Source organism: Sminthopsis crassicaudata, chromosome 2 (assembly GCF_048593235.1).
Source record: "Sminthopsis crassicaudata isolate SCR6 chromosome 2, ASM4859323v1, whole genome shotgun sequence".
Lineage (NCBI taxonomy): Eukaryota > Metazoa > Chordata > Mammalia > Dasyuromorphia > Dasyuridae > Sminthopsis > Sminthopsis crassicaudata.
The window spans coordinates 103,244,894-103,272,375 of NC_133618.1; the positions used below are offsets into that span (position 1 = coordinate 103,244,894).

General features: G+C 37.5%; 1 protein-coding gene across 3 annotated transcripts in view; it reads left to right on the plus strand.

The window, feature by feature from the left end:
• The window catches only part of SPTBN1 (spectrin beta, non-erythrocytic 1), a 254,615-nt gene that overhangs the window by 200,557 nt on the left and 26,576 nt on the right, over positions 1-27,482 (plus strand). For all 3 annotated transcript variants that reach the window (XM_074286937.1, XM_074286939.1, XM_074286940.1), the window contains 9 exons: positions 131-1,001; positions 1,095-1,232; positions 1,998-2,754; positions 4,776-4,978; positions 13,280-13,370; positions 19,198-19,344; positions 21,882-22,145; positions 26,673-26,897; positions 27,323-27,412. In XM_074286937.1, coding sequence (XP_074143038.1) covers positions 131-1,001; positions 1,095-1,232; positions 1,998-2,754; positions 4,776-4,978; positions 13,280-13,370; positions 19,198-19,344; positions 21,882-22,145; positions 26,673-26,897; positions 27,323-27,412 — 2,786 coding nt within the window. The remainder of the gene's footprint in view (positions 1-130; positions 1,002-1,094; positions 1,233-1,997; positions 2,755-4,775; positions 4,979-13,279; positions 13,371-19,197; positions 19,345-21,881; positions 22,146-26,672; positions 26,898-27,322; positions 27,413-27,482) is intronic.

Below are 27,482 nucleotides of genomic sequence, written 5' to 3' on the forward strand. Positions count from 1 at the left end.
TGGTATCTTCAGGTCTGCCCTAAAAATATTTTTTTGGGAACTTTTTGGAGGACAAATTGCAGAGAGGAGATACTGAAAGCAAGACCAGTTTGGCCATTATAATACTCTTTTCTTCCCATATCTCAAACAGGTTATAAACCTTGCGACCCACAAGTCATCCGGGACAGAGTAGCCCACATGGAGTTTTGTTACCAAGAACTTTGCCAGTTGGCGGCCGAACGACGAGCTCGCCTTGAGGAATCTCGCCGCCTGTGGAAATTCTTCTGGGAAATGGCAGAAGAGGAAGGTTGGATAAGAGAGAAAGAGAAGATCCTCTCTTCCGACGACTATGGGAAAGACCTGACCAGTGTTGTCCGCCTGCTCAGCAAGCACAAGGCATTTGAGGATGAGATGAGCGGACGCAGTGGCCACTTTGAGCAGGCCATCAAGGAAGGGGAAGACATGATCGCCGAAGAGCACTTTGGTTCTGAGAAAATCCGAGAGAGAATTATTTACATCCGGGAGCAGTGGGCGAACCTGGAACAACTTTCAGCCATTCGGAAGAAGCGCCTGGAGGAAGCCTCTCTCCTCCATCAGTTCCAAGCAGATGCTGATGACATCGACGCTTGGATGTTGGATATCCTCAAGATCGTCTCCAGCAGCGATGTGGGCCACGATGAGTACTCCACACAGTCCTTGGTCAAGAAGCATAAGGATGTAGCCGAAGAGATTGCCAACTACAGACCCACCATTGACACCTTGCACGAGCAGGCCGGTGCCCTGCCTCAGGAGCACGCCGAGTCTCCAGATGTGCGAGGCCGCTTGTCCGGAATTGAAGAGCGGTACAAAGAAGTGGCCGAGCTCACGCGGCTCAGGAAGCAGGCGCTCCAGGACACCCTCGCCCTCTACAAGATGTTCAGCGAGGCGGACGCCTGCGAGCTGTGGATCGACGAGAAGGAGCAGTGGCTGAACAACATGCAGATCCCAGAGAAGCTGGAGGACCTGGAGGTGATCCAGCACAGGTAGGGGCCGGGGAGCTGGGGGCCTTGGGGCTGCCACTTGCTGTTCTGTGACAGAGGGACTTTAATGACCCTGGAAAAATCCCCTTTTTTCAGATTTGAAAGCTTGGAACCTGAAATGAACAACCAGGCATCACGGGTTGCAGTGGTGAACCAGATCGCGCGACAGCTGATGCACAGTGGCCATCCGAGTGAGAAGGACATTAAGGCCCAGCAGGACAAACTCAACACAAGGTTGGTGTGAGGCCGAGAGGGCTCGTTCATGTTTGGAATGGGCTCAGTACAGTGGGAAAGGGGGGTCCCCACCAGGTATTCTATTTTATTATTAATGACATCACTGCATGGATATAAGGAATGATCATGAGGGGTGAGGGCAATCTATATCCATTTCCTTTCATTCTCTCTCTCTTTCTGTTATCTCTTTCCACTGCTCCATCTTGGGAATAAAGGTATGGGAGGATTTCACCTCCCATCTTCAATTATTATCCCAGACAAATTATTGATGTCTTTCGGACTTTGGGTCTATAATAATTCTTTTGGTAAAACCAGACCTTTATCCATGTCTAACTTTCCTATTGAGTAATCACATTTGAGCAAAAATACAGAAAAAAACCCAGTTCTAAAGGCCAGTGTCAACCTTTGGTTCATTAGCTGCCTTTCGCACACGTATTTAATGTATCATGAACAAGGAATGTCATGGACTGTATTCAAAGACAGGTGTTCCCTAGCTGTCCAGGCATTAACTCTTAACAGGTGCTTTTCTTTGTGTAGTTAAGTCAGTTTATGTGACGTCCATCTGTATTCTGTTTCCATAATATCAACCATTCACATATTAAATGACCTCATTGTTTTTCTTTTGGGGTGGGGGTGGGGGGCAGTAGTTCCCAGGTGTTTCTCCATTAGAAGGGGAAAATCCCAGCCTTCACTTTAGCCTTTGGTTTTAGTATCCAAACATTAGCCATTCAGGATCATTTTAATTCTTTTATTTTTCACTCATAGGTGGAGCCAGTTCAGAGAACTGGTAGACAGGAAGAAAGATGCCCTCCTATCAGCCTTAAGTATCCAGAACTACCATCTTGAGTGCAATGAAACCAAATCCTGGATAAGGGAAAAGACCAAAGTAATTGAATCCACACAGGACCTAGGCAATGACCTGGCAGGAGTCATGGCTCTGCAGAGAAAGCTGACCGGCATGGAGCGAGACTTGGTGGCCATCGAGGCGAAGCTGAGTGACCTGCAGAAAGAGGCAGAGAAACTAGAGTCTGAGCATCCGGATCAGGCCCAAGCCATCTTGTCGAGACTGGCCGAGATCAGCGATGTATGGGAGGAGATGAAGACCACCCTGAAGAATCGAGAGGCTTCCTTGGGAGAAGCCAGCAAGCTGCAGCAGTTTCTGCGGGACCTGGATGACTTCCAGTCGTGGTTGTCCAGGACCCAGACGGCGATCGCCTCAGAAGATATGCCGAACACCCTGGCAGAAGCCGAGAAGCTCCTCACACAGCACGAGAACATCAAGAACGAAATCGACAACTATGAGGAAGACTACCAGAAGATGAGGGACATGGGCGAGATGGTGACCCAAGGCCAGACGGATGCTCAGTACATGTTCCTTCGGCAGCGCCTGCAGGCTTTGGACACCGGATGGAATGAGCTTCACAAAATGTGGGAAAACAGGCAAAACCTCTTGTCTCAGTCCCATGCATACCAGCTATTCCTTAGGGATACCAAGCAAGCAGAAGCATTTCTTAATAACCAGGTAAATCTGGGGCCAAACTTTTCTTTCCTAGACCACACTTGACCTCTCAAACTTTTGCGTGGTGCTTTGACTCAAAATCCCTTTCAGTGACCAAGTTAGAGGTAGCTTTTACATTTATCTAAAATTTGTCTAGGTACCAGAATGTCAAATAAGAGAGCCTGGGCCTTGCTCCTCCTTGCTCTTGGACACACCTTGACACTCACTATTTGATCCTGGGCAAGACACTCTAACTTCTCATGAGCTTCAGTTTCCTTATCTATAAAGTGAACATCTACATTTCTTAATAGACTTTATTTATTGAACATTTTTTCCCCAATTACATTCAAAGCACATTTCAAAATTATATTTGTTTTAAAGTTTTTTAGTTTTACAGTTTAAAGGTCCTCTCTTATCCCCACCCACAATTAGGAAACTATTTGTGATGTTATGCAGCACATATTCATAAAAGTCAAGTTGTGAAAAAAAACCAGATCTCCTATCCTAATGAAAGTAAAAACCCTCAAGAAGAATTAAGTTTAAAAAAAAGAGAGAGAAAATACTTCAATATGTATTCAGACACAATCATTTCCTTCTAGATATGGATAGGATTTTTCATCATAAGTCCTTCAGAGCAGCTGTGGATGATAGTCCTACTGAGAATAACAAAGTCATTCTCAGCTGGTCATCTCAGAACATTATTGTGTGTACTTCTGAGATTTTTTTGTGAGGATCAATAGGATGTAAGTAAAGCTCTTTGCAAACCTATATAGATGTTAGCTAGTATAATTATTGTTTCTCTCAGTCTTCAAGGTCTCTTCCAAATCTAAATCAAGAACCTATCAAGTGTCTGGGATTTCATCCTGCTTTTATAGACTGCTGATGGGCTTTGGAAAGAATCCAAGTATATTTTCTGGGCCCATATACCAGAACAAGGGATCTTGTCCATGGGAACCTGATAGAGTAAAATTTGTATTGATTGGCTGGCTCCTCCCCCTTTTGGTAGTTAGGGGAGGGAGTTCCCAGAGAACTTAGAGGTCATGCAGCATCCTTAGTTGGGATCTTGGAGGGGGAGAAGAGTTGCTGAATGTAGTTAGAAATGTCAGGGGACTTATTCTTTTCCCTTAGGAGATAATAAGGCAGGAAGTCAGGAAAAGGGAAGTGCTTTTTTTCCGTGGGAAAATTCCTTGACAATTAGAACTAGACTGAAATGAAATGGGCTGCCTCAGGAGATCATTGAATCATAGATTTAGCTATAGCTGGGAGGGACCTCAGAGACCATGTAGTCCAATAACCCCATTTTATTGTTGAAATCACTGAGGTCCAGAAACTTTAAGAGACTTAACCAATGTCTTAAAGGTAAAAGTCTAACCCATTCTTTCCATTTTGTCTACATAATTGTGACTTGCCCAAGGACTGCCATGAGAAACAGGATTTGAATCTAGATCCTCTTATTCTAGAGGCTCTTTTCTAGTGTACTACAGTGAAAGATATGAAGTTATTAGCAAAAGTTGGATGAGTGACCACTTATCACTGGACTGTATCAGTCTAGACTTTTTCTGTGGTGCTTTCCAACTCAGAATCAATGATTGTTTGGAAGAGGGCATAATTGCTAGTGTCTGGTACAAAAGGATGAAGATACATTTATAAGTACCATTACTCAAACCCTGAATTATCCTTTTCAATCAGCACACCCATTATAAATGCAAATTAATCAATAAACATTTATTAGGTACCTACTGTGTGCCAGGAAGCAAAAGATCAGCCTTATACTGAAGGAGCTTATAATTTAGTGATGAACTTAATTGCTGATGAAAATAAATCAGTCTCATTCTGATTTTAGTTTCATTTACTAATTAAATAAATTGCCTTTCAAGATTTAGGAATCAGTAGTTTCACAGAATTTTATACTCACAGTCTTGGCATTCTGAGAAGGATGGTCCCATGTCTGATAAGTGGTAGAAATTATTTTTGTGTGCAGAACACATTGAATACAGTTTCTTGTTACAGTTTTTGTCTTTTTTTTTTTTTTTTTTTTTTTTAAGGAGTATGTTTTGGCCCACACTGAAATGCCCACCACCTTGGAGGCTGCAGAAGCAGCAATTAAAAAGCAAGAAGATTTCATGACCACAATGGATGCCAATGAGGAAAAGATCAATGCAGTTGTAGAGACAGGCCGGAGACTGGTCAGTGACGGGAACATCAATTCAGACAAGATCCAGGAGAAAGTGGACTCAATTGATGATAGGTACAGCATCTTGTCATTTTATACAAATCTCACACTTACATATTTTGACTATCCCATTAACTCTGTGCTAAAAAGGCATAGATGTCGATTTGCCTAAATGGAATTACGTGTAGACACTTAGGAATGTCTCATTTGACATTCTGTAGTAAATCAGTAACAATGATAGTTTAGCAACCTAGGATTTTCAGAACAAGGCTGTTATAAAGACTAATAGAAACTCAAAAGCTTCCAGAAACAAAACTTGGCTGATCTTTAATCAGATGTTGTAAGAGCCAGCATGCTGGATTGTGATCAGGTAAGAGTCCATGACCCTGGGACAATTAGCATTCAAGGCATTCATACAACAGGGAAGGGAGCCTGAGAACCAGGTTTCACTGAGGATCTCCTGCTGTGAAATATCCGCACCAAAAGCCACATTTTCTCTCCCTTTCCCCCTCTCCCTCAACACACATATAAATTCTTTCTCTCTACCTCTCTACCCTCTCTCTCTCCCTCTCTCTCCTCTTTCTCCCCCTCTCTCCCCCCCTTCTCTCTCCCCCTCTCTCTTCCCCTCCCCCCATGTCTGTCTCTCTCTCTCTGTCTGCCTCTTGCTCTTTTTCCTCTCCCTCCTCTCATCTCCCCTTCTTTTTTCTCTCTCCCCCCATTTCTCTTTGTCTCTCTCCCTCTTTCAGTCCCTCCCTCCCTCTTTCCCTTTCTCTTAGTCTCTCTCCCCCCCATCCCCTTTCTCTTTCTCGCTGTCTCTGTGTGTTTGTCTTTCTCTCTCTCTCTCTTCCTCTCCTTCCACCTCTTCCTCTGTGTCTCTGCCCCCTCTGTCTTCTTTCCTGTCTCCCTCCATGGGATGCTCTCTCTGAAGCAAAGGGGAAGGTTGCTCTGCTTGTCCTGCCCCCTTGGCAAAACCAGCATTTCCCAAGGTACAAAGAACCTTTATCTGACATCTCTTGCAAAGTCAGCTTAGATGACACTGGAACAGTATCTCTTTCATGAAGAAAGAAAAGGCTTCTCCCTTCTCCAGAGTTGTGTGTTTTTTGTGCTCCTAGAAGAATTTTTTTCCTGTGCCTGAAGACAATTTCCTAGTTTGATCCTTGCACCAAGTTCTCACCTTGCCCTCATTACCAAAGTCTGGGAAGGTCAGGGACATAATTGCTCTGGCCCCCGGGGCGGGCTTCGCTCAGCCTACTTCTTGCTCTAGGATATTCCATTTCACTTTTTGTCCCCACTGCCCTGATAAGTTACTACATTCCCTGGCCTGCTTTCAGCCAGATGATTTCTGGATCTGACTTCAGCCAGTTTAGAAAAGCCAAAAAACAAAAATCCATCATTGTGGAAGTGAGGGGTGAATGCTGTAGGGAACCCTAGAGCTCTAGCTATGGGCTGAAGAGACCATGCCAGAGTGGGTGGACCACTGGAGTCAGGAAACCTGAATTCAAATGTGACATTAACCTCTTAAGTGGCTGTATGACCCTGGGGAAATCAGGTTGCCTCAATTTCCTCAGCTGTAAAATGGGCATGATAATGGCACTCATCCAAAAAGGTTTTTTGGGAGGATCAGATGTTTTTAAAGTGCTTAGCACCCCGTCTGGCTTCTAGTAATGGCAGTGTCCATGGTAGTTGTGTTTCTACTACCTCCTGGCAAGGTAGGAGCAGTCAGCTTATATTCCTCACCTATTTGCTTGTGCTGAGAAGCTCAGGTTAATTTGAAAAGTGTAAGAACACACTCCTTCCCCTTTTTCTGTTAGTTTAAATTTGCCATTTACCCTCTCCCTCCCTACACCCTCCCCCCCAATTGGGAGACAAGTTTATGGTGAGAGGGGAACAGAAAGGATTTCTTCCATTCCTTTAAGAATAGGAAGGGGTATTTTCATTATGATCTATCCATCTACATCAGAGGTATTTACCCTTTTTTGTGTAATGGAAATCTTTGACATACTGGGAAAACCTAGTAATTCCTACTCAAAATTATGTTCAGAGGGTGTATATATATATATATATATATATATATATATATACATATATATATGTATATATATATATGTATGTATATATACATATATATATATGTATGTGTATATATATGTATATATATATGCATTACATTATCATTATGCCTGATACATAGTGAGCATTTAATATATTATTGATTACCAAGAAGAGCAATTTTGTTGAAATATAGTTTTGTGTTTTTTCATTTATTTTTCATTCCTTTATTTTTAAATTCATAGATCCTCTGAAATCACTTATTTTTTAAATCATAGAACTTCTGAAATCCATCTCCTGACAACTTTAGGGGTCTTTGGAACCCAGGTTAAGAATTTCTTTTTTTCTTTCAAAATACCAGTTTTCTTGTATATAAAAAAAGGCAAAGTAACTCTTTGCATGTGTCACAAAGAATGCTTTGTTTTTCACTGTTAAAATTTAATTGCTCCCAAAAAGAATAATACCATTTTACTTTCCTTTTCCAGTAGATGGATATAGCACAGGTCTATAGCAAATTGGCCTCGACATTTATAGATGTCTTATCTAACAGATTTCCAGCTTTCTGACTGCTTTTTCATTTTATTTGTTTGTTCCAAACTGGCTCTAAGTATACGGCAGGTGCAGAGGGGATGAGAGCAGGTGGTACCTGGCAATGAGGAGGATCCTCTTGAAAATGACAGAAGCTTTCAGCAAAAATTGAACCCCCTCTTGAGCAAGAACCAGATCTCATCAAAGACTAGAGTAGCTTCCATAAGTTTTTTTTTTGTTTTGTTTTGTTTTTGAATAAAAGGGGAAAACTAAAAAGCAGGTAAAATATTTGGGAAAACAAGAAAAGATTTGTTCCAGGAAATGGGGGGGGTAACCTTTTGGATTTTCAATTATATTTTTCTCTTGATGCCAATTAGATTCAGATTTTAATTTCATATCTCAGATGAGGGGTTGACCCTCTGTGGCATTTGTTTCATTTAAAATACAAAACCCAGTGAGCTACAGGAATTTTTATGAGTATAAGCAAAATAAATACCTAAATCCCTTGGTTTAATCCTTCGGTATAAAGTCACTTTTGAATACTGTGACTGAGCTAGTTATGTAGAAAGCAGAAAATAAGTTTTTCGAGATGAAAAAATACAAGAAGAAAACTTGTACTCTTGCATCTTTGATCATGGATAGTGATATTTATAGATGCCTTAGACTACATAGAAAAATAGAGCTTTTAGGTATATTTTTCTTAAGGGAGGGGAGTGATATGATTACAAACTAAAGAAAAATTCTAGGCCATAATACAGTATCTGGGAGAGCAAAAACCTAGCGTTTTTGACTCCAAATACCATTTTTTACAGTTGAAACCTTCCTCCCTTAGGAGCAAAGACCCTCTCTATCTAAGGTCTGTGTAGCACCTGGTGTCCTTATTTCCACGGAAAATCTTCTACTTTAAAATCCTTTTGTGCCAGGCACCAGGGATCTTCTGAGCTCCTGTAAACACCACCTGGCTTGAAGTCCAAATTGTAATTTTTTTTTTCCATATTGGCTTAAAAAAAAAATCTATTATATACAACTTAGGGGAGGTAGAGAGACAACAATACTCCAGCAAATTTCACCTTGTTAAAAGCATTCTGATAACCATAGCAAAGTTCTAATGAGTTCAAAGTGTTCCTTGCATTTGTGTCCATTAAACAGCTGTGCTTTCACCTTCAAGGAGTTTGTTTCCTGCTCATATTGTTGGGAAGCACTTTAAAAATTTAAGTCACAATCACTTCTGCCAACCGTTTCCCTATTCATTGATCCTCTATATCCAATTTTCTCACTCTTCAGAACACTGTTTCAGAAGTAGCTTTTCATTTCTTCTTCTTTTCTCCCTTCTCTGAATTTAATTTCATATTCTCACTGGACATTTGGTAATTTTTCACTGTTATCCCATCTGTGGTTGAATTTTTGAAAGAATTGATGATTGAACAAGAAACACTTTCCAAATGTTTGCCTAGTTGAATTTCTCCTTGAAGTCTTTTCAAAATTGTTTTCATGCATTAAAACAGGTTTATAAGATGTCCTGGGAGGGAAGAAAAACTTGTAATATCTGTGGGATTGTGGTAAAGGTCTTAAATCTTATTTCTTACTTGAGTCAACTTGAATATTTGTTTAAAACCCTTAGGGAAATAGGGAGGCTTTGGTGAATGGATTAAATCCTGACTCAAAAAATCAAAAGAAATATGTTGAGGTTTTTTGCTTCATCAAAGACTATAAAGCTAGGGTTCTTAATCTGTTTCTTCAACATATTGAAATTATTTTTTGATAATTTTGTTTCAGTATCATTGAATTCCATTTTTTGCATTTAAAAGTATTTTTCTGAAAAGGGAGTGAAAAGCTTCCCTTGCCTTCCCTAGGTGGAGGGGTCCATGACACATAAAAGATAGAGAACCTTGATCTAACATCTTATTCCAGTTTACCATTGAATTATATAGGTGAACTCTGGATTCTTTTAACTCTGCCAAGATGGAAAGGCATCACATGGATGTGCTGAATTTACATGTCTAGATAAATTTGGAGACTTATCAATTTGGCCACAGGTGTATCAATTTTTCAGATCTTACAGCTCTTTAAAAGCTACTAGATTATAGAAGAGTTTTGATCTGCATTTAAGGAGAGATTAAAACTATGTTAGTGAAATTACAGATCTTTAAAATACTAAAGCAAGATGAAGCTGCAATTGGAACTATTAGAATTTCCCATGTCTTTTACCATCCCGATCTTCTTCTTTTTTATCTCTCCTGCTTTTCTTTTCAGTATTACTTGAGATAACCATTTATACTAAGTACCTCCACTCCTCTTATTTTATTCTAAACCTTTTGCATCCTGGCTTCCAGATCACCATTGAACTGAAACTATTCTCTTTAAAAACGACCACATTTAATGTCTTTTTCTCAGTCTTCATTCTTCTTGATCTCTCCCTAACGTTGACACAATTGAGTCACTTCCTCTAGCAAATATTCATGTCTAGATGAATGACTCTTCCTTCTCCTGTTCTCCTATTTGACCTCCTCTTCCGGCTTCCTTTCTAACTGATTCCTAATCTGTATCATCCCCATTCATAGTGGGTATCAACCAAGGCTCTGCCTGGGTCTTCTTACTTTTTCCTTCTATACTTCTATTCATGAATTCAATTTTCACCTCTATACAAATGTTTCTTTTTTTGTTTGTTTGTTATTAAATATTCAGCTCTAGTCTCTCTCCTGACTTCTATTCCCATATCACTAACTGCTTTTGGACACTTCAAACTACAGATGTTCCTTAGGCATTTCAAACTCAACCTGTCCAAAATTGAACTCGTTATCCTCTTTTCCCCAATCTCTGCCTTCCTCTCTTTACAGTGTTCTTATTATTGTTGAGGGTACTACTATGCTTCCATTCACCCAGGCTCATGGCTTCAGTATCAATCTCAACTCTTCATTCTCACCCCACATATCCAATCCATTGCCTAATCTTGTCATTTTGCCTTTACAACATCTTTCCAATCATAACCACCATGCTTTTTTACAGCCCCTCATCACCTCTCAGATGAACCGTTGAAGGTTGGTCTATTTGGAGAGTTATTTGGTCCCTCTTCCTTCTATTTCTTCCCTCTCTAATCCATCTGCCACAAAGCTGCCAAAATGGTTTTGCTAAAATGTCAATCTGCCTGTATATGCTCCATCTACCCTTCCCCCCCACTGTTCTAAATTCCAATGGCTCCCTATTGACTCCTTTGCTGTTCTGTTCTGGTAAGCTTGACTGGACTGATTGGAAGGAAGCTATTTATTTTTAAGAAACTTTTAAGCAGTAGCTCCCTTCCTTTACTCTGGGACCTACTTTGACTCTTCTGGCTCACTAAAACTAAAGATTTCCAACCAAATCATTCAACTCTCAAAATATTTCCTAATCCAAAATCCTTTTTTAAACTCTCCTTATATTATAACCTTGTTATTTATTCCTTTTATTAAATGCCCTGTCCCTTATCTTATGGTACCTGTACCCCAAGAATATACAAATTTAAAGGAGGTGACTTCTGCCTTTGCATCTATTTATTTGGCTGGAGGATTATTGTCCCAATTTTTCTCTTTGAGGTTTCTCTTTTACTATTAAATAGTAGTCTTGTATTTTCATATAATAAACCTTTTACTTCTATTTCCCAGTTCCCCCATTTATGCCTTCCTGGTTCTTCTCAGCCTCTTCCTGATGAAATTGGGGTGGGTGTGGGAAGGATACATTTCCTTTAGCCAGTGTTTTCCCAAAGGAATATGAGCACATTGAGACCTCTCCTCTTAAGGATGTGGAAATCTCATGAGCTTTTGAAAAGTTAGACGTTATCTTTTACCCTCTAGGGACCGAATCATGTGCTCCTCCATCTTTTCCATTTCTAATTCACATTTGACCTTATTTCTTTGATAAACTTTTGCTACTGCTGACCTGCTTTCTTTCCTTCAGTTACCCTAGAATGAAGTCAAAGCATCATTACTACTAGATGCAGTGATATTGTAGAAGGAACACTGGAAGAGAAGATAGAAAACTGAAATTTGGTCCTGACTCTAGGAAGCCTGAAATTTTATCCTGATTTACCTATTAGCTTGTTGCTTCACCTTTGGGTAACTCATAATAATTATTTCACCTCAAAAGTGAAAAGGGTCATCCAGGAAGATATGCTAGATGTTCTCTAAGCTATAGAACAGTTTATAATTTCTTTGATTCTCCTTTTTTAAAAGTAATCATTCATTTAATGTTAATTCAGTATCCATATGGTGCTGAGTGTCACTCAGTTTATTATTATTATTATTTATCTGAGTACTTGAATGGCAGTCAAATTTTTATTGCACTTTTTCCAAGCTCTGCATTGTAAAAGATGGAAAAGAAACAGATTCCTTATGTATTCTTGTAAAGTGTAAGAATTGGGATGCTGTAAATCATATTATCATCATTGAATATCTAGAAAAAATGAGTTCAGCGACTTGTCCTGGCATCCACAGTTGTTCACAGTTTGAATCAGGTTGAAAACCCAAATTTCTTTATAGTGTAGTTCATTTCCCCTAAATTTTGCCACTCCTGCAAACAATTTTATTTTGCAGGGTGGATTCTTGAAACTATTTTCTATTTCTCCAGGACACTGTAGGTTAGCCTTCCTAATTGACTTGAAAACCCTGAAAATCAATCTTTTTCACAGCATCCAATTTCAGGTGGAAAACTTTAAGGCACAGAAAGGTTAAATGTGTTTTTTTTTTTTCAGTGAATGCAGTGACCTCCATGGTCCAAAGTGAATGCGTGAACAGAATTCAGATGCACATATTTTGTGTGCTACTTTCAATGTGAGCCTTGCCACAACCAGCACTTTAAGACTTGCAAAGCACTTCACATATGTGTCCTTTTATCCTTACAACAACCTTAGGAGTGCTATTATCCCCATTTTATAGATGAGGAAACTATGGGAAATGTGGTATAAGCTGATAACTAAGCACATCTCTTTCTGAGTCTTGGGGATTGTGGTTCAGGTTCCAGCATCCTCACTGAGCATTTTCTCTGTAAGTTGAGGACTTGGATTAAATTTAAATTGTCTTGGGGGGAAAAAAAAGATGGGTCGGTTCTAATAGTCCAAATTTGGATTTTCCTTCCTCTCAAAAGAAATTTCATACTTAAAAATGGCATTAATTTGTACTTTCTTGTGTTAGTCTTCATAGCTATTTTTAGGTATGTTTTTTTTAAATATCAAGTATTTATTAAGCTTCAATAGAAGCTTATTAGTAGCACCATTCTAAGTTGGTGAAAGAAATACAAAAATAAAATCCAGTCCTTTTTCTTTCAAGGGATTTATGTCTTTTTAGAAGAAATAAGTATGTTCATGTGTGTGTGTCCTGTCTAGCACTATTTGATTACAAGTGTCTTAAAAGGGCATTATCCCCAGCAAAGCCCTGTTGCATAGTTCATGCTCACTCAATGCTTTTGAATGACTCATTTGATAGAGAGAATTCAAGATTAGGAATCAGCTCTTTCAATGGACTGAATTTGAATCACTCTTAATCTGGACCTTTTTATTGAAAAGATACACTACTCTTTATCAGGTTTCGTGTTGTTTTTTGGGGGGGGGGAAGGAGAAATTTGTTACATAATTATTAATACTCAACATGCTTTTTTCCTCTATAAATCATGCTTTAAAAGTTATAAATGAATATCTTCTATAACTTTTTCTATAACTAATCTCATCATTGGATAACCAGAAAAATAATAATAGAAAGTTGGTATGAATTGATACATTTCAGTTTTTTTTTATTTTTACACTGTTTTGTTTTCCTCTTTTTTCCCCCACAGACACAGAAAGAATCGTGAAGCAGCCAGTGAGCTTCTGATGAGATTGAAGGACAACAGAGATCTTCAGAAATTCCTGCAAGATTGTCAAGAGGTATGCTTTGCCTATACCATTACCTCAGGACTCATTCACTTTCAGAAGAAAAAAAATATTCCCCTGCTTTATAAAGTTGAAAGGCCTGATGACATCTTCCAAGATTATTATCCTATAATAATACTTTTAAGGCAATATAACATCTATTGTATTTAGGCACATTAAATCAGTGTGTACTCAACTGACTTAGAAGGAAAGAAATGAGGCTATTTTCCAGGTGAGTAAAAATTTAAAAAGTCAAATTCCTGATTTTATGGGAATCTCAAGATAGATTGTCTTTGAAGCCCCCATTGAAAAATATGTTAAAACCAATCATTTGAAATCTGACATGTAGATTCAGAAGGCTAAGTTTAAACATGTGGTATTAATCTGATGATTATCCTACTATTTCATACTTAACTGACACATACATAAACACATTTTAAAAATTGAATTTAGCTGAATGAGCTAGGGAGTTGGAGAATAGCTGTTCAAACCTGACTCATTCATTAGAAATACATCACTGTTGGTATGTAGAAAGATGAATTTGGATCTGGGACCTTGGCTTTATTGCATCCTCAGAAATTGAGAATGGAGATAGCAGTATTATTAGGTCAACCTACAGAGCAATGTGAAGGTCCTCCTCAGGTCTTCACAGGCACAGGTATTACTGCATGCTATAAAAATATGGAATTGATTGCTTTCTCTCATCATCATCTGTGAAATGAATCTTTATGCCTATTGAGCCTTGGACCTATTGTGCATCTTGCTGAGTGCTCTAGTAGCTAGCTAAGTCTTGGGACTAGTGAAGTCCTAAACCACACAACAAGGATTTTTTGCCTACAGAACCAATACTCTAAGGGTCTCTGAGATTTAACTGTAGCCAAACAGGTTGAAGAGAGAATTATCATCACTACCAGCAGATGCTTGAGTTCTAATGGCTGAATGGGAGGCTCATTTCAGAGTACTAATTATCTGTGACAGTGACTCAGGCTTGGACATGCAGGGGAGGAACAGACTCTAAATTTAGCTGTGTAGAATTTGTGTTGTGGGAAGGAACCTTACGGTTTGTTTTCAAGGCTATATTTTTACTTTACCATATTAAGAACTGATAGGCCATTTTGTCATAAATGCCTTTAAACTTTCTACAGAACGTGAAGGCCATCTTGCTGGGTATCATTAGGATCCCAGACTAAATCAAGCTCAAGAAGAGAGAGCATCACCATAAAGATGAATTCTTTTTGTCTGTCCTAACCATACATACACTCTGGATTTTCTGGAACAGGCATTATTTTTAAAATTGTGTCTTGTTGTCTCATAAAATTCTACATGGCCAAGATAGCTTAATATCTTCTAGAATGGTAGCTGTGTATATATTAATTACTTAAGTTTTTGTTTCATTTCTACTACTACTACTTATAATAATAGCTACTATTAATAACACCTTAATTAGCAATTAATTGTCATCTTAAGGTTTTTTCAAAGCATTTTCCATGTTACTTCTATATTATATTCCATGAAGGAAAGAGTTATGTCTTTTTTAAACTGTTTTATATTTATAAGGTATTTCAAGGATCAAATGAGATAGTGTATTAGTAAAGTGCTCTGTGGGTTTGAAATCCCATAATTCTCTGAAAAAAAAATTTGTGAAATGGAAAGAATCCTGGATTTGGGGTCAAGATCTTCATTCAGTTCCCAGTTGTGCCACTTTTTTAGTAATTCAGTGACTTGGATAGGCAAATCTCTTAATTTTCTTGAAATTCAAATTCTCATCTGTAAAATGAATGAGATCGTACTAGGTGCCTTCCATAGTCTAGCTCCCAGCTCTAGGTCCATGAACGGATAAATGGCAACATATTAGGTAGATGGATTTACATACCTACTTGAGATGTGTGAATGTTTTTCCTTGTAGCAAACCTCAAATTTTCCTTTTTGAACACTTAAAAGTAGAAATGTGTGGGGAAATGAAATATAAAATGATTGACTAGCTCAGTACAGTCACAGGAAGTGGTCAGTCCCAATTTTAGGAAACAGAATTTAACTTTTTCCATTTATTCTAAATTACCACCTTTGGTTACAAAAAGTCCACTTCCAATGTAGGTAGCTACCAGTTTCATTAAAAATACCCGGAAGGTTCCGCCTCCTTTATTTAATTCATTTCAAAGATTAAAACAAGGTTTTATATGAATTTTTCTGTGCTATGAGGATGATTTACAAAATATTTGACTTACCTGTCACTGCTGACCATTACTCCCCTGTTGGTCTTTTCCTTTCTTTCCTTACTTAAAGTTAATTCTTTATACTGTGAGTTGGGCCATTGGTATTTGCAGTTAGAGCCATAGAGATTGAATCTTCATCAAGATACTATCTTCTTGTCATCAGAATTATGTCACTATATAAGGTTTTTCTGGGACTCCAAAAATTGTTTGGTTCGAACATCCCAGGGTAAAGTTTGTGTGGACAACTTGCTGGCTACAATTTCACAAGGCTGCATCACCAAAGTAAGCCTTTTTCTTTGCAAGCCAACAAGGGAGTTTGAAGAAGCACCCCAAGTCAGAAAGCTCCACCATTTCTATCCTTTATAGATTCTTAGAACATCCACGGATCATATGGAATCCTGGTTCATACGGTTTGGGAAACTGAAGCTTTGTCATGCTCCATTCCTTTTTGGATTTGTTGGTAATAAAATAGAATGTGCTTATTTCCTAAATGCTTTATTTGCATTCCACTCCTTAGTGAAAACTAGTAAGATTAGGCTGGAGGCTTTATGAGTAGCAGTTGAGACCAAGTGAACAGTTGCTTATGGATCAATATAGAATCATTTCTCTAGCTCTTTTAGTGGGTGAAGTTTTTATCTTTATTATTAGGTTATGCTTTGTCCAGGAAGTAGAATAACTTTTTATTCCTTCTTATTCTTGGTCTTATGCCTCCTACCTATGGTTTTGATCAGCTGGTGATTTCCAGGCCTTTTTCTTACTTCTAATACAATGATCAGAACAGACTCTCTTTATGTACTGCCCCCTTTCCTATTTTTCAAGCTGTGCAATGCTTTTCTTTAGCGAATAATTATATTCTTAAATGACCTTTTAAAATGTCCACAAATAATTCCTGGTTCAGGAATGTTGATGGAGAGCTGATGATCCAGCAAGTTCCATAGTTCCATTTCAGGGCACTCACTGGACCTCCTGATGTTTTTATCTGTAGGATGATGTGCTCAGCAAAGAGGAGATTTGTTTATAAGCCTCTGTTTTTTGTTAGGGGGTTTTGGGCCTCCGTTTTATTCTTCTTGGGTAGGTGGCTATGAATAGAGGAAATATGTGAATGTCCCTGGCAGCTTTAATAAATGTCCTTTATTGTGTTCATTGGAGATATTTTCTTTGAGGTCTTGAGTTTAGAAGGGTACAGGGGGAGGTTCTGTAATTTGGCTTTTCCTTTTTGTTAAACTTTCCTCTTAGCATAAATAAGTGTTCATAGTTTGTTTTTGTGATTGCTGATGTTCAGACAACTGGGGAAAAGTTGGATGTTTGTAAATTGGAATTTGGCCTGTTTGCAAAAGAAAATCTTAGTTTCTCTTAAATAGATCAATGAAACTACTTTCTGGACTGGTAAACTAGGATTGTGAGAAGTTAAAAAAGTAAGGTAAGGAAAAGTAAAGGCAAAGAGATACACTGAATCTCACATATCATCATATCATCTTCTTTGATTTTGTATGTACAAGTATCAAATCTTTTAGTCAAGTGAACATTTAGGAGAATGGATGTCAGAACAGGGCTAATTGGCTCCAAATACTTATGGGTTTCTTGTCATTTGTGTGTAGTATGTTGAAAACCTTCGAGATAAGGTCGGGAAGATGCTGAGCCACAAAAGTTACAATTTTCCTCATGTCAAGATTGTTAGGGTGGAAAGGAAGACATCTTTTACATTGTTTACTTCTTTATGGCTTTAAATGTTTTGATTTCATTAACTCCCAACATCCCATTGAATATATTCAGCAAAGGGATCATTAGAGGAAAGCCTACATAAATGTAAAGTTTGTATGGGATAGGAATTAGAAATTTGGCACAAAAGAGAAATACAGGCACTAATTAATTTTGAGTGGTCAGAATGAAAAGTATACTAGGGCCGCCTGGTTCAGAGCCTAGTGCTTGGCTGAATATCATCTATCTCCAGGGCCAAGGAGAGAACTCACTTCTCAGCTGTTGCAAGCTGAAAGGCTTTTGCATGGTTTTCCAGATTCTAGATAGAAGTAGACATGTAGGATGAACTCTTCAAACCATTATGGTTTTGGGCGGTACCAATTAGAAACACAGATCAAAAGAACTTGTGGTGAGAATAACATTTAGACAGAAAAAGAAGAAATGCCAGCGAAGTTAAAATATGAAAAAGAATAGTAATATCATAGCAGGAAGCAGGGATGGTAAATTTAGTTCTGAAGTGATACTCTAAATCTTATCATCCAAGTTCCTTGTTTTACATTTGAGTAAACTGAGGGTCATATAGATGTAAGTGAGCTGAGTTTGGAGTTAAAGGACTTGGGTTCATATTCTGCTCTGTTGTTTCCCATATGACTGAGCCTTGCTTTCCTTAACTATAAATTGAGGCCATTTAGCTTCCTGCTTGGTTGCTGCCCTCCATTTTATTAGTATCCTTTCTAATATAAGGTGCCGAGTACTAAGTACAGTACTACTCTAGATTCAAACTTATTTATAATTTTACACTAACCTATTTTTCTACTAGATGACTTCTAATTTTGTGCCATGAGTTAATATTTATGTGATACATAAACACAAACACATATATATGTATATGTATATAATATCTACATATGCATAAATATGGAGGAGCCAAAATTAAAGTTAGATTTTCTGACTCCAAATTCAGTGCAATTTCTAATAATCTATGCTTCTAAAGTCACTATACAACTTTTCTTTTTCCCAGTTCACAAAAAAAAAAAAAAAAAAAGTCTGATATAGCTATTTCAGAGACACAAACAGGGGAAAGATGGACAGGTTAATGCAAAAATAAGTCCTAATCTGGAATATTGTTTTCAGTTCTGTATGCTTCATTTTAGGAAGGACCTTTGTAAATTAGAAGATAACCATTTGGAAAGGTCACGAAGGGCCTTTGTTTCATACCAAGTTGGTAGAAGAAACTAGGAATAATCTTTGAGGAGGAAGAGTAGAAACTTAGGGCATGTTCCTGGGCTGTTTTTTTGTTTGTTTGTTTGTTCTTGTTTATTCATTTCATGGGTCCAATTCATTGTTGATTCTCTAGGAGGAATCTTAAGCAAACAGGGTGAAGTGACCTGCGCAGGGTGACACAGCTAGTGTCTAAGGCTAGATTTGAACTCAGGAAGATAAATGGTCCTGATTCCAGACCTGGCACTCTATCCACTGTGCCACCTAGCTGTCCATGTACATAATACTTGTTTCAAAGACTCCTGTAGGAGAAGGATTTCTATTTCTGTATGCATATAAAATGCCTATATATTCATAAAAACATATACACATATCATATTTATCTCATGAAATCAGAATAAAGGGCAATGGATAGAAGGCTCAGAGATGTAGACTTTTGGTTTGATATAAAAAGCCAACAGGGAACATTAATTCCATGACAGAATTATGCTAAAGTACAGTGGACTGCTTTTGAAGTTATAATGGGCTGGATAATTACTTGTTGGAAATTTGTATTGGCAATTCTTGTATGTATAATGTATGAGTTGGATGGTATGGCAGCTGAGGTTTCTTCCATTTTGGAGATTTTATAAGAGGGTGGATACTTTGTTCCTTATAATTGGAAAGATTTATTTAATTTGATCTCAATTTCCAATTCCTTCTCTTTCCAGCTTTCCCTTTGGATCAATGAAAAGATGCTCACAGCCCAGGATATGTCTTATGACGAAGCCAGAAATCTGCACAGCAAATGGCTCAAGCACCAAGCTTTTATGGCAGAACTCGCATCTAACAAAGAATGGCTTGACAAAATTGAAAAGGTAAGTGAGAATATATGGTAAGTGTACCTTGCCCTGCCCTGCCCTTCTATAAGGTGTGGCTCTGAGAAGGAAATATATTCTGTGAGTTTGGATTCCTTTTTACTCAGCATGTGTATAACTTCTGTGTTTGACTCATACCCAGACAAGTGCATAACCATACATTTTTTATAACCGTTAGCTGTGGATAGTGGTTTTCTGTGAAGATACAAACACCATGTAAACGAATTATTCACAGGTGACTTTGTGGTGGCTAGTTGTTGCTTTTTTTTTCTTTTTCCCAAAAAGTGATTTCAATAACCAGCAGTTTGTTGCCCTTAGACAGACAGATGAAACTATTCTCTGGTTCTTTTTGCACTCAGCAAACAAGCTGCTTTGTCTTTTGTGGAGACCTCAGACTTCATCTAGATGGGTGTTGGAGGATTGTTCTTTGTCTTGGGCACTGTTCTAATATCTTAGGCGTACTTATTTTTGTATATTGGTTTAAAAGACCTCTACAGAGACAGTTCACATTCAGCCACTCATGTATAATATTCAAAGCAGCACTAACTTTCCAAATAAAAAGTTCACATCTTCTCTTTCCAGTTGATCCTTTGCTCTCCTTAAATTCTCCTTGGTCATGGCTTCTCTACCAGCCAATTTTAGCATTATTTCCTTTGCCTTCCCTGATTATTTAATCCAGCCCTGGAAAAAAAATCACTAGAAAAAGGAAAAGGGAAAGAGTCCTCCCAACTGTTTATTTTTTAAATAAATATTTATAGTGTCTGATCATGTTTTATCTATATTTGTCCCATCTACATTTAACTGCTAAATCCCCTGGCTCCTTCTCAGTCTCTATTATCATTAATATTGAAGTTTTTTATACTACTGAGTAGCAAACATTTCTTAGTAGCTTACTGTGTGCCAGGCACTATGCAAGATTCTGGGGATCACTTCATCTTTCTGAAGATTTTCTTCTCCCTTGACCCTTGTGATATACTGCTTTCTCCTGGCTCTTGTCCTGTGCCTGTCTAATCACTCCTTCCAAGTCTCTTTTCTCCTATCCATGGTCCTCCAGAATATTTCCCATTATCTGTTTCCTTATTTAATATGGCTGCTATCTTAGTTCAGACCCTCATCACCTCAAACATAGGCAATTCTAATAGTTCTTTAATTTGTCTTCCTGCTTCTGAGCTTTTCTCTCCCATCCCTTCCTCCACTTGACAAATTGATATTCCTATGATAAAAAGTATGATCCTTATTAAAAAATCTTTATTGATTTCCTGCTGCATCTTTAATAAAACTCTTCAAATCCTTACTTACAGCCCTCTACAATATTGTTATTTGGGCCAGACTGATCTTAATCAGCAATTCTGTAGATGCCGCGTTCTCCTAATCATCTCTGGGCCTTCTCCTAGTCTTATCTCAAAACCTTTCATTTCTCTTCCTAGAATCCCTAATTTCTTTTAAGGCTCAGCTTAGGTACCACCTACTATTTGAAGCATTTCCTGATTCTGTCTCTTTCAATAATTCCCAGTTGTTGGGGATTTTTCCTGTCCTATAATGCTTTCACTTTATTTTTCTGTGAAAATTTCTCTCATTCCCCACAACACTCACAGACATGAATGTTATCTCAAAGGTTAGCCTTCTTTTCTTTTGTCTTATATCCTCAGCCACCAAAATAGTGTCATGTACACTGGAGGTATTTTATTAATGTGGGCTGAATCAAACTATATGAAACTGAACTATGTTGTGAGCTTCTTGATAGGATGATGTATTCCCATCAAATTTTATTCCATTTCTGGACATGTAGTGAGTTTTCAATAGATTTTTTTTTTTTAAGTCAGTGGTCGTGCTGGCCATTTCACAAATCCTATTTTTGGGGCATGCATTGCTCTCTCCTCCCCCTCACCCCCAAACATTAATATGCTGTACATTTTTCTTCCACCCCCTCACCTTCCACACCCATCATTTATTTTTTCAACAAAGATTTACTATATGCCATTTATGTGTAAAGAAGTATAATAGACATTGAAATAATTTATCCTTTATCTTAAGGGTGAGGAAGTTAAATTCCATGCACAAAATTAAAATTAAGCATGTGTTGCCAAACCCCATGTCCCCTCTTTTTTATCATAGATTCTCTTCTCTTGGTTTTCTTAATCCAGTGTTTTAATCAGTAAAACTTCAATCTAAAGTATGAATTTATTATTGTCGTGTGTGTGTGTGTGTGTGTGTGTGTGTGTGTGTGTGTGTGTGTGTGTAAAATTTACGATGCCCTTTGTTTAGTTTCATGAAATCCACATTGTTTGTGAGTCACTGTTGTTTTATCCACCTAATTTTAGTGATTGATGGAATACTCTTGAGATTGGCTAAATTCTATTTGGTCATGGCTTCTCTACCAGCCAATTTAAACATTACTTTCTCTGTTTTCCCTGATTATTTGGAAATGTTGTAGCCAGGATCACATAAAGTGAATTCTTCTGGTGATGTTAATATAATAAAACAAACTGCTTATAGCAATTGACTAATTTGTATCTTCTGTGACATGTGCTTTTTAGGCAGGTATGCAGCTCATTGCAGAGAAACCAGAGACAGAAGCCGTAGTGAAGGAGAAACTCACAGGTTTACATAAAATGTGGGAAGTCCTCGAATCCACTACCCAGACCAAGGCCCAGCGCCTCTTTGATGCCAACAAGGCTGAACTTTTCACCCAGAGCTGTGCTGATTTGGACAAATGGCTGAATGGCCTAGAGAGCCAGATTCAATCAGATGACTATGGCAAAGATCTTACCAGCGTCAACATTCTGCTCAAAAAGCAACAGGTGAGCTTCAGAGCCTTCTATTTTACAGTGGGTCCAAAAGGCCATGGACACCTAGAGACAGCCCCATTTTGATTTCTTGGTGATTTACCCTCATTTTTTCAAGAATTTGTCATTATGTTGGTTGTGGGTACCTACAGCTCACTCTCCCTGGATAATCTGTGACACTTGCATATAGATACAAACCAGATGCCTCTGCTTGATAATTTGACAAAAGTATCTCAAAGATTCATCATTTTGTTAGTGTGGGTACCTCTAGCAATATAGATCACAATTCCCAACTATTATTTGAGAGTTGTTGCCCTGAAAAAAATGAGCCCTTTTGAATTTAGCTATGCTGAGATAAGTAGCCCATTATTGGCCTAATAATCAAAGCTTTTCCCATTTGGGAAGGGCCTTTCAGAGCTGCTAGAATAGTTTTTAAGAACTCAGAGTCAGCCCCATTCCATGATGAGGCATTCAATGGAATAGAAATTCAACCCTTAATAACAAAAAATTAAGAAGTCAGGATACCAGTTTGGAAACTTTGATCTTTCCATATTTCACACTGGGTTATAGGATTTCAAAAATAATACGTGTTCATTAGGCAATATTTTTTTAAAAAGTAGAAGTGAGAATTATAGCAAAGCATGATTTCACTTTTTTATTTTTACATTTTTTTAAAATTAATTTTATAATTATAACATTTTTTGACAGCACATATGCATAGGTAATTTTTTACATTATCCCTTGTACTCACTTCTGTTCCAAATTTTTCCCCTCCTTCCCTCCACCCCCTCCCCTAGATGGCAGGCATTCCCATACATATTAAATATCTTATAGTATATCCTAGGTACAATATATATGTGCAGAACTGAATTTTGTTGTTGTTGCAAAGGAAGAATTGGATTCAGAAGGTAAAAATAACCTGGGGAGAAAAACAAAAAATGCAAACAGTTTACACTCATTTCCCAGTGTTCCTTCTCTGGGTGTAGCTGATTCTGTCCATCATTGATCAATTGGAATTGGATTAGCTCTTCTCTATGTTGAAGATATCCACTTCCATCAGAATACATCCTCATACAGTATCATTGTTGAAGTGTATGATGATCTCCTGGTTATGATTTCACTTTAAAAAAAAAAAAACATATTTCACATATTACTATATTTCAGGTGTAACATTCTAAAGTTTTTTTTTTTTTTAAATTATCATTTAGAGCAGAGATTTATAACTCTGGATCTATTGAGTTCAGAAAGCCCATATGTTTGGAGGGGGGGGATTTTTTTCATCTTTACTTTCACTGAAGTATAGCTATGTATACGTGCATATGCACACACATACACACACATACATACATACACATGCACAAAGAGAGTTTTCTGAGAGAATCCATAAATTTCATGAGGATGCCAAAGCACTCCAAAAGCTAACTCTTTAAATGATATATACACTATTACTTGAACTTCTGAGAGATAGTATTGCCTGCTTAATAATACATCATTTAAAGATAGAAAATAAAATTACAATAAGGTCCATTTGAAGAAAATTTCCTTTTAATTCTGCCTGCCAAAGTTATCAATGTATCTGTAGCATTTTGTAGCATCATACAAAGAAATTAACTGAAACTGTGAGAAGACTCAAATGCAGAAGTGTTTTGAAATTAATAAAGCATACTCTACAAATGCCAGCTTTATTATTTTAGTATTTATCCTGAACCTTTTGTGTATGTGTGGGTACACACATATTATATAAACATACACACATAATTCATGCCTATCACTTCACTGTGTGAAACCAATTCTTTGTTTCTTGTAGTTGGATTTCTTGTGAATTGTTGTCTCTCTAGAAAAAAAACAAAAATTTTTTTTTAATGAAACCCATATATTGAGAGTTACATAGTTGCCAGAAATTTTCATCATTTACATCAAAGTTTACTCTTCTGATCAGTTGTTTATTTTAGTGACTAATTGTTTCCAGTTAAAGAATGTGATTACAGTTTGTGGATGATGTCAGCCAAGCAGACTCCAGAAATATCTTAAAAGTATATCACACCTAAAGGATCTGAATCATTTCAGCTATTAGATGTTCCATTTAATTTTAGCCCAGTAGATTCATCTTACCTTTTTTTTTTTTTTTTTTTAATATATTTTTTTTAAAAACCATGATCTGCACAAGACCACTTTACCAGCTGGATCTTCACTTCCTACCCTTGCCTTCATTTATTATCTTAGCTCAAGGGTTCATAGCCAGACAGTAAGATACCTGCTGTGGCAACAATACAAGACATTTCCAAAATAGCCTGGGAAGATTTAAAAAAAAAAAAAAAAAAAATAGTGTTCCATGGCTTTGTAGAAGTTTCCATTCTGCTTTATTATGCTGATGATTCATTATTCCTCTTTCTCTCCCATATAGGAATTCTGGTTGATAAATTAATAGTATTTCTGTCCCCATTTGGCCACTGGGGAAATGCGTTCTCCTTATAACAAAATTTTGGGGTTAGCAAAGGCCCTCAGAGATCATGTAATTCAGCCACTTTTTGTATAGACTATTGTATAGCACCAGCCCTGAAGGCAACTTGATTAAGTTGAAAAATAGTTATACTTTTTGTTGAGTCATTTTAAATTGTGTCTGACTCTTCATGACCCCTTTTAGAGGTCTTCTTGGTTAAAAAAAAAAAAGAGTAGTTTGCTATTTCCTTCTCTAGTTCATTTTACAGGTAAAGGACTGAGTCAGAGACACTCAAATGATTTGCCCATTGTCACACAGCTGCTTAAATGTCTAAGGGGAATTTGAACTCGGCAAGAGAGTCTTCCCAAGTCCAAGTCCAATGCTCTAACCACTGCACTATCACACAGCTATCCCTCAGTTAAAAAAGAGGTAGAACTAAGAAGTACCTAAAAGAGGTAAAACTAAAACATTATTTCTACATCACATTGGGAAGTGTTTAAGATGAAAGAAATTAATAATCTTTTCATACTTTGTCATGTAGTTTCTTTGTAAATGACACTTCTCTGAGAAATATTAAAAGAAAAAAATCTAATAAGTCTTGAACACATGATTGAAACAAGGGCAAGTAGAATTACTCTTGTTTAGACTTCAGATGCATTAAGTCACCAGAACACCTAATCAAATGAATAGCAAACTCAGCAAATTTTTTTATTTTAGTCTGCCTGTTTCTGGCCATTCCTATTGCCAGAAATCTCCAAAATGACCACAAATTCCCAGAATAAATCATAGAATTTTAAGCCAGAAGGGACCTTGGAACACCCTAATCATTTAATCCAGCATCCTTTCCTCCTCTCCTTATTCTCACACTCGAGGCAATCAAGGCCCAGACAAGTTGAATGATTTGCCCCAAGTCACATGTGGCAGGTAGAAAACAGAGCTAGAAGCATGTTCCTCATGTGATGTAAGGCAAATCACTGAATCTCCATGGGCCTCACGTTGGACTGAATGTTCTTGAAGAACCCTTGCAGTTATAAATCCTATGACTGCTTCTTGGACTGTCTTCAGGTTTTCAAAAGACATTCTGTACAGAGCTCTCACTGTTCATGAAAAGGCTTATTCCAAAGTCAGAGAACCACGTGCACTATGCAATGTGATGACCTTGTCCTTAATGTGAGGATATGTGGTGCTATAAGAAAGATATTTTTCATGGGCAAATCTCTGTCATATCTCCAAACTTGGACATACTCCCAAGGAAGTTGATTCTTCCATGCTGTGCTCCTCAGCTTTCAAGATATCCATGTGTTAGTTCTGTGAATGTATTGCTTGAGTAGGACCAATTTTGTTCTTGTGCCATCCTTTGTGTGTGCATGTGTCATTTATTTTATGTCACCATATGTACTCTAAACTCATATTTACCTCCCTTTGGGTAAATACAAATCCATTTTCTGAAAAGGTTTACCAGCTAAAATTTTATCTAAATAAGGTAACTATGGGTAAACATCAGGATAAACCTTTAAGGGGAGGAAAGGGTTATTACTGGTTTCAGTTTTTACTAGTTTAGTTTGTTAGGTCAAATGTTTGACTATTGATTGTCTTCTGATAAAGATATAATTAGCCATTTCCTCCCTAGGAGCAATAGTTTGTTTTTCTGATCATAAAATTGGTGAGTAATAGACAGTAGAAAGTAAGTTCTACTTTTCTTGCATTAAAAGAAGGAAAGAATACATTTCAAGTGAAATTAGTTTCTGGAATTGACCACTGCTTTGTGAACAAATAAAATGAAGTTAATCTTATTTAGGTGGCTAACCCCTATTCTGTTCCTGTTCATTTCCACTGAACTAAGTAAATACTAGCCAACATGGAAATTTGAAACTGTTGCCTAAACCCAAGTTTAAAATGCAAAGTAGAGCTAAAACTATTAGTTGGGACAGCGATGTTCTAATTCGTAATTTGATAGGCAATCACCAAAACCAGATGTTGCAATAACCATGACATAAATTCATAATTTCTTCCTTTGCTCTTATATTTCTTGGCTTTATAAATAGTTGCCACCTGCCTCTGTTTTACATGAACTGAAGTTTTTTTGCTGTTTCTTTCATCAGATACTTGAGAATCAAATGGATGTACGGAAGAAGGAAATTGAGGAACTCCAGAGCCAGGCCCAAGCTTTAAGTCAGGAAGGGAAGAGCACAGATGAGGTTGATAGTAAACGTCTTATCGTGCAAACAAAATTTATGGAATTGCTGGAACCTCTGAATGAGAGGAAGAGTAATCTGCTAGCTTCCAAAGAGATCCATCAGTTTAACAGGGATGTGGAGGATGAGATTGTAAGTAAAGATCTTGACTCTAAAGTGTCATTTTATTGAGTTGTCCAAAAACATTTGTCCTTTGCATTTGGTTGAACTTTGACCTTTAATGGTTTCTTCTAGTATATCCTGATTAAGTGTTGTCTATGTAGGTTCCTTCCTAGAGTATGGGAGCAGTTATTCTCCCATAATTGATGAAGATCCAGTGGGATTTTCATACTCCCAGGAAACAGTCCAAGAAATTATTTCGATCCCAAATGAATTTGATGTTATTCTTCTTTCCCAAAGAATGCATTTCTGAGATAGCTTTCCCTGATGGGTTTCTAAGTCAATATGAGTTCCCCTAGATTGTCTTATAAAACACTTCCTACTTAATCTGCCTCAACATCACTTCTGGGAAAAGTTCTAAGATTCTATGTCTGACTTTTATTTGAAATTCTTTCTAGTTGTGGGTTGGTGAGAGAATGCCCATAGCAACTTCCACGGATCATGGCCATAACCTTCAGACGGTGCAGCTGTTAATAAAGAAAAATCAGGTAACTGGTTCTGTTCAGTCCAGCTGTATTTGTTAAATAATTATTTTAAATTACAAGGCAACATATACAT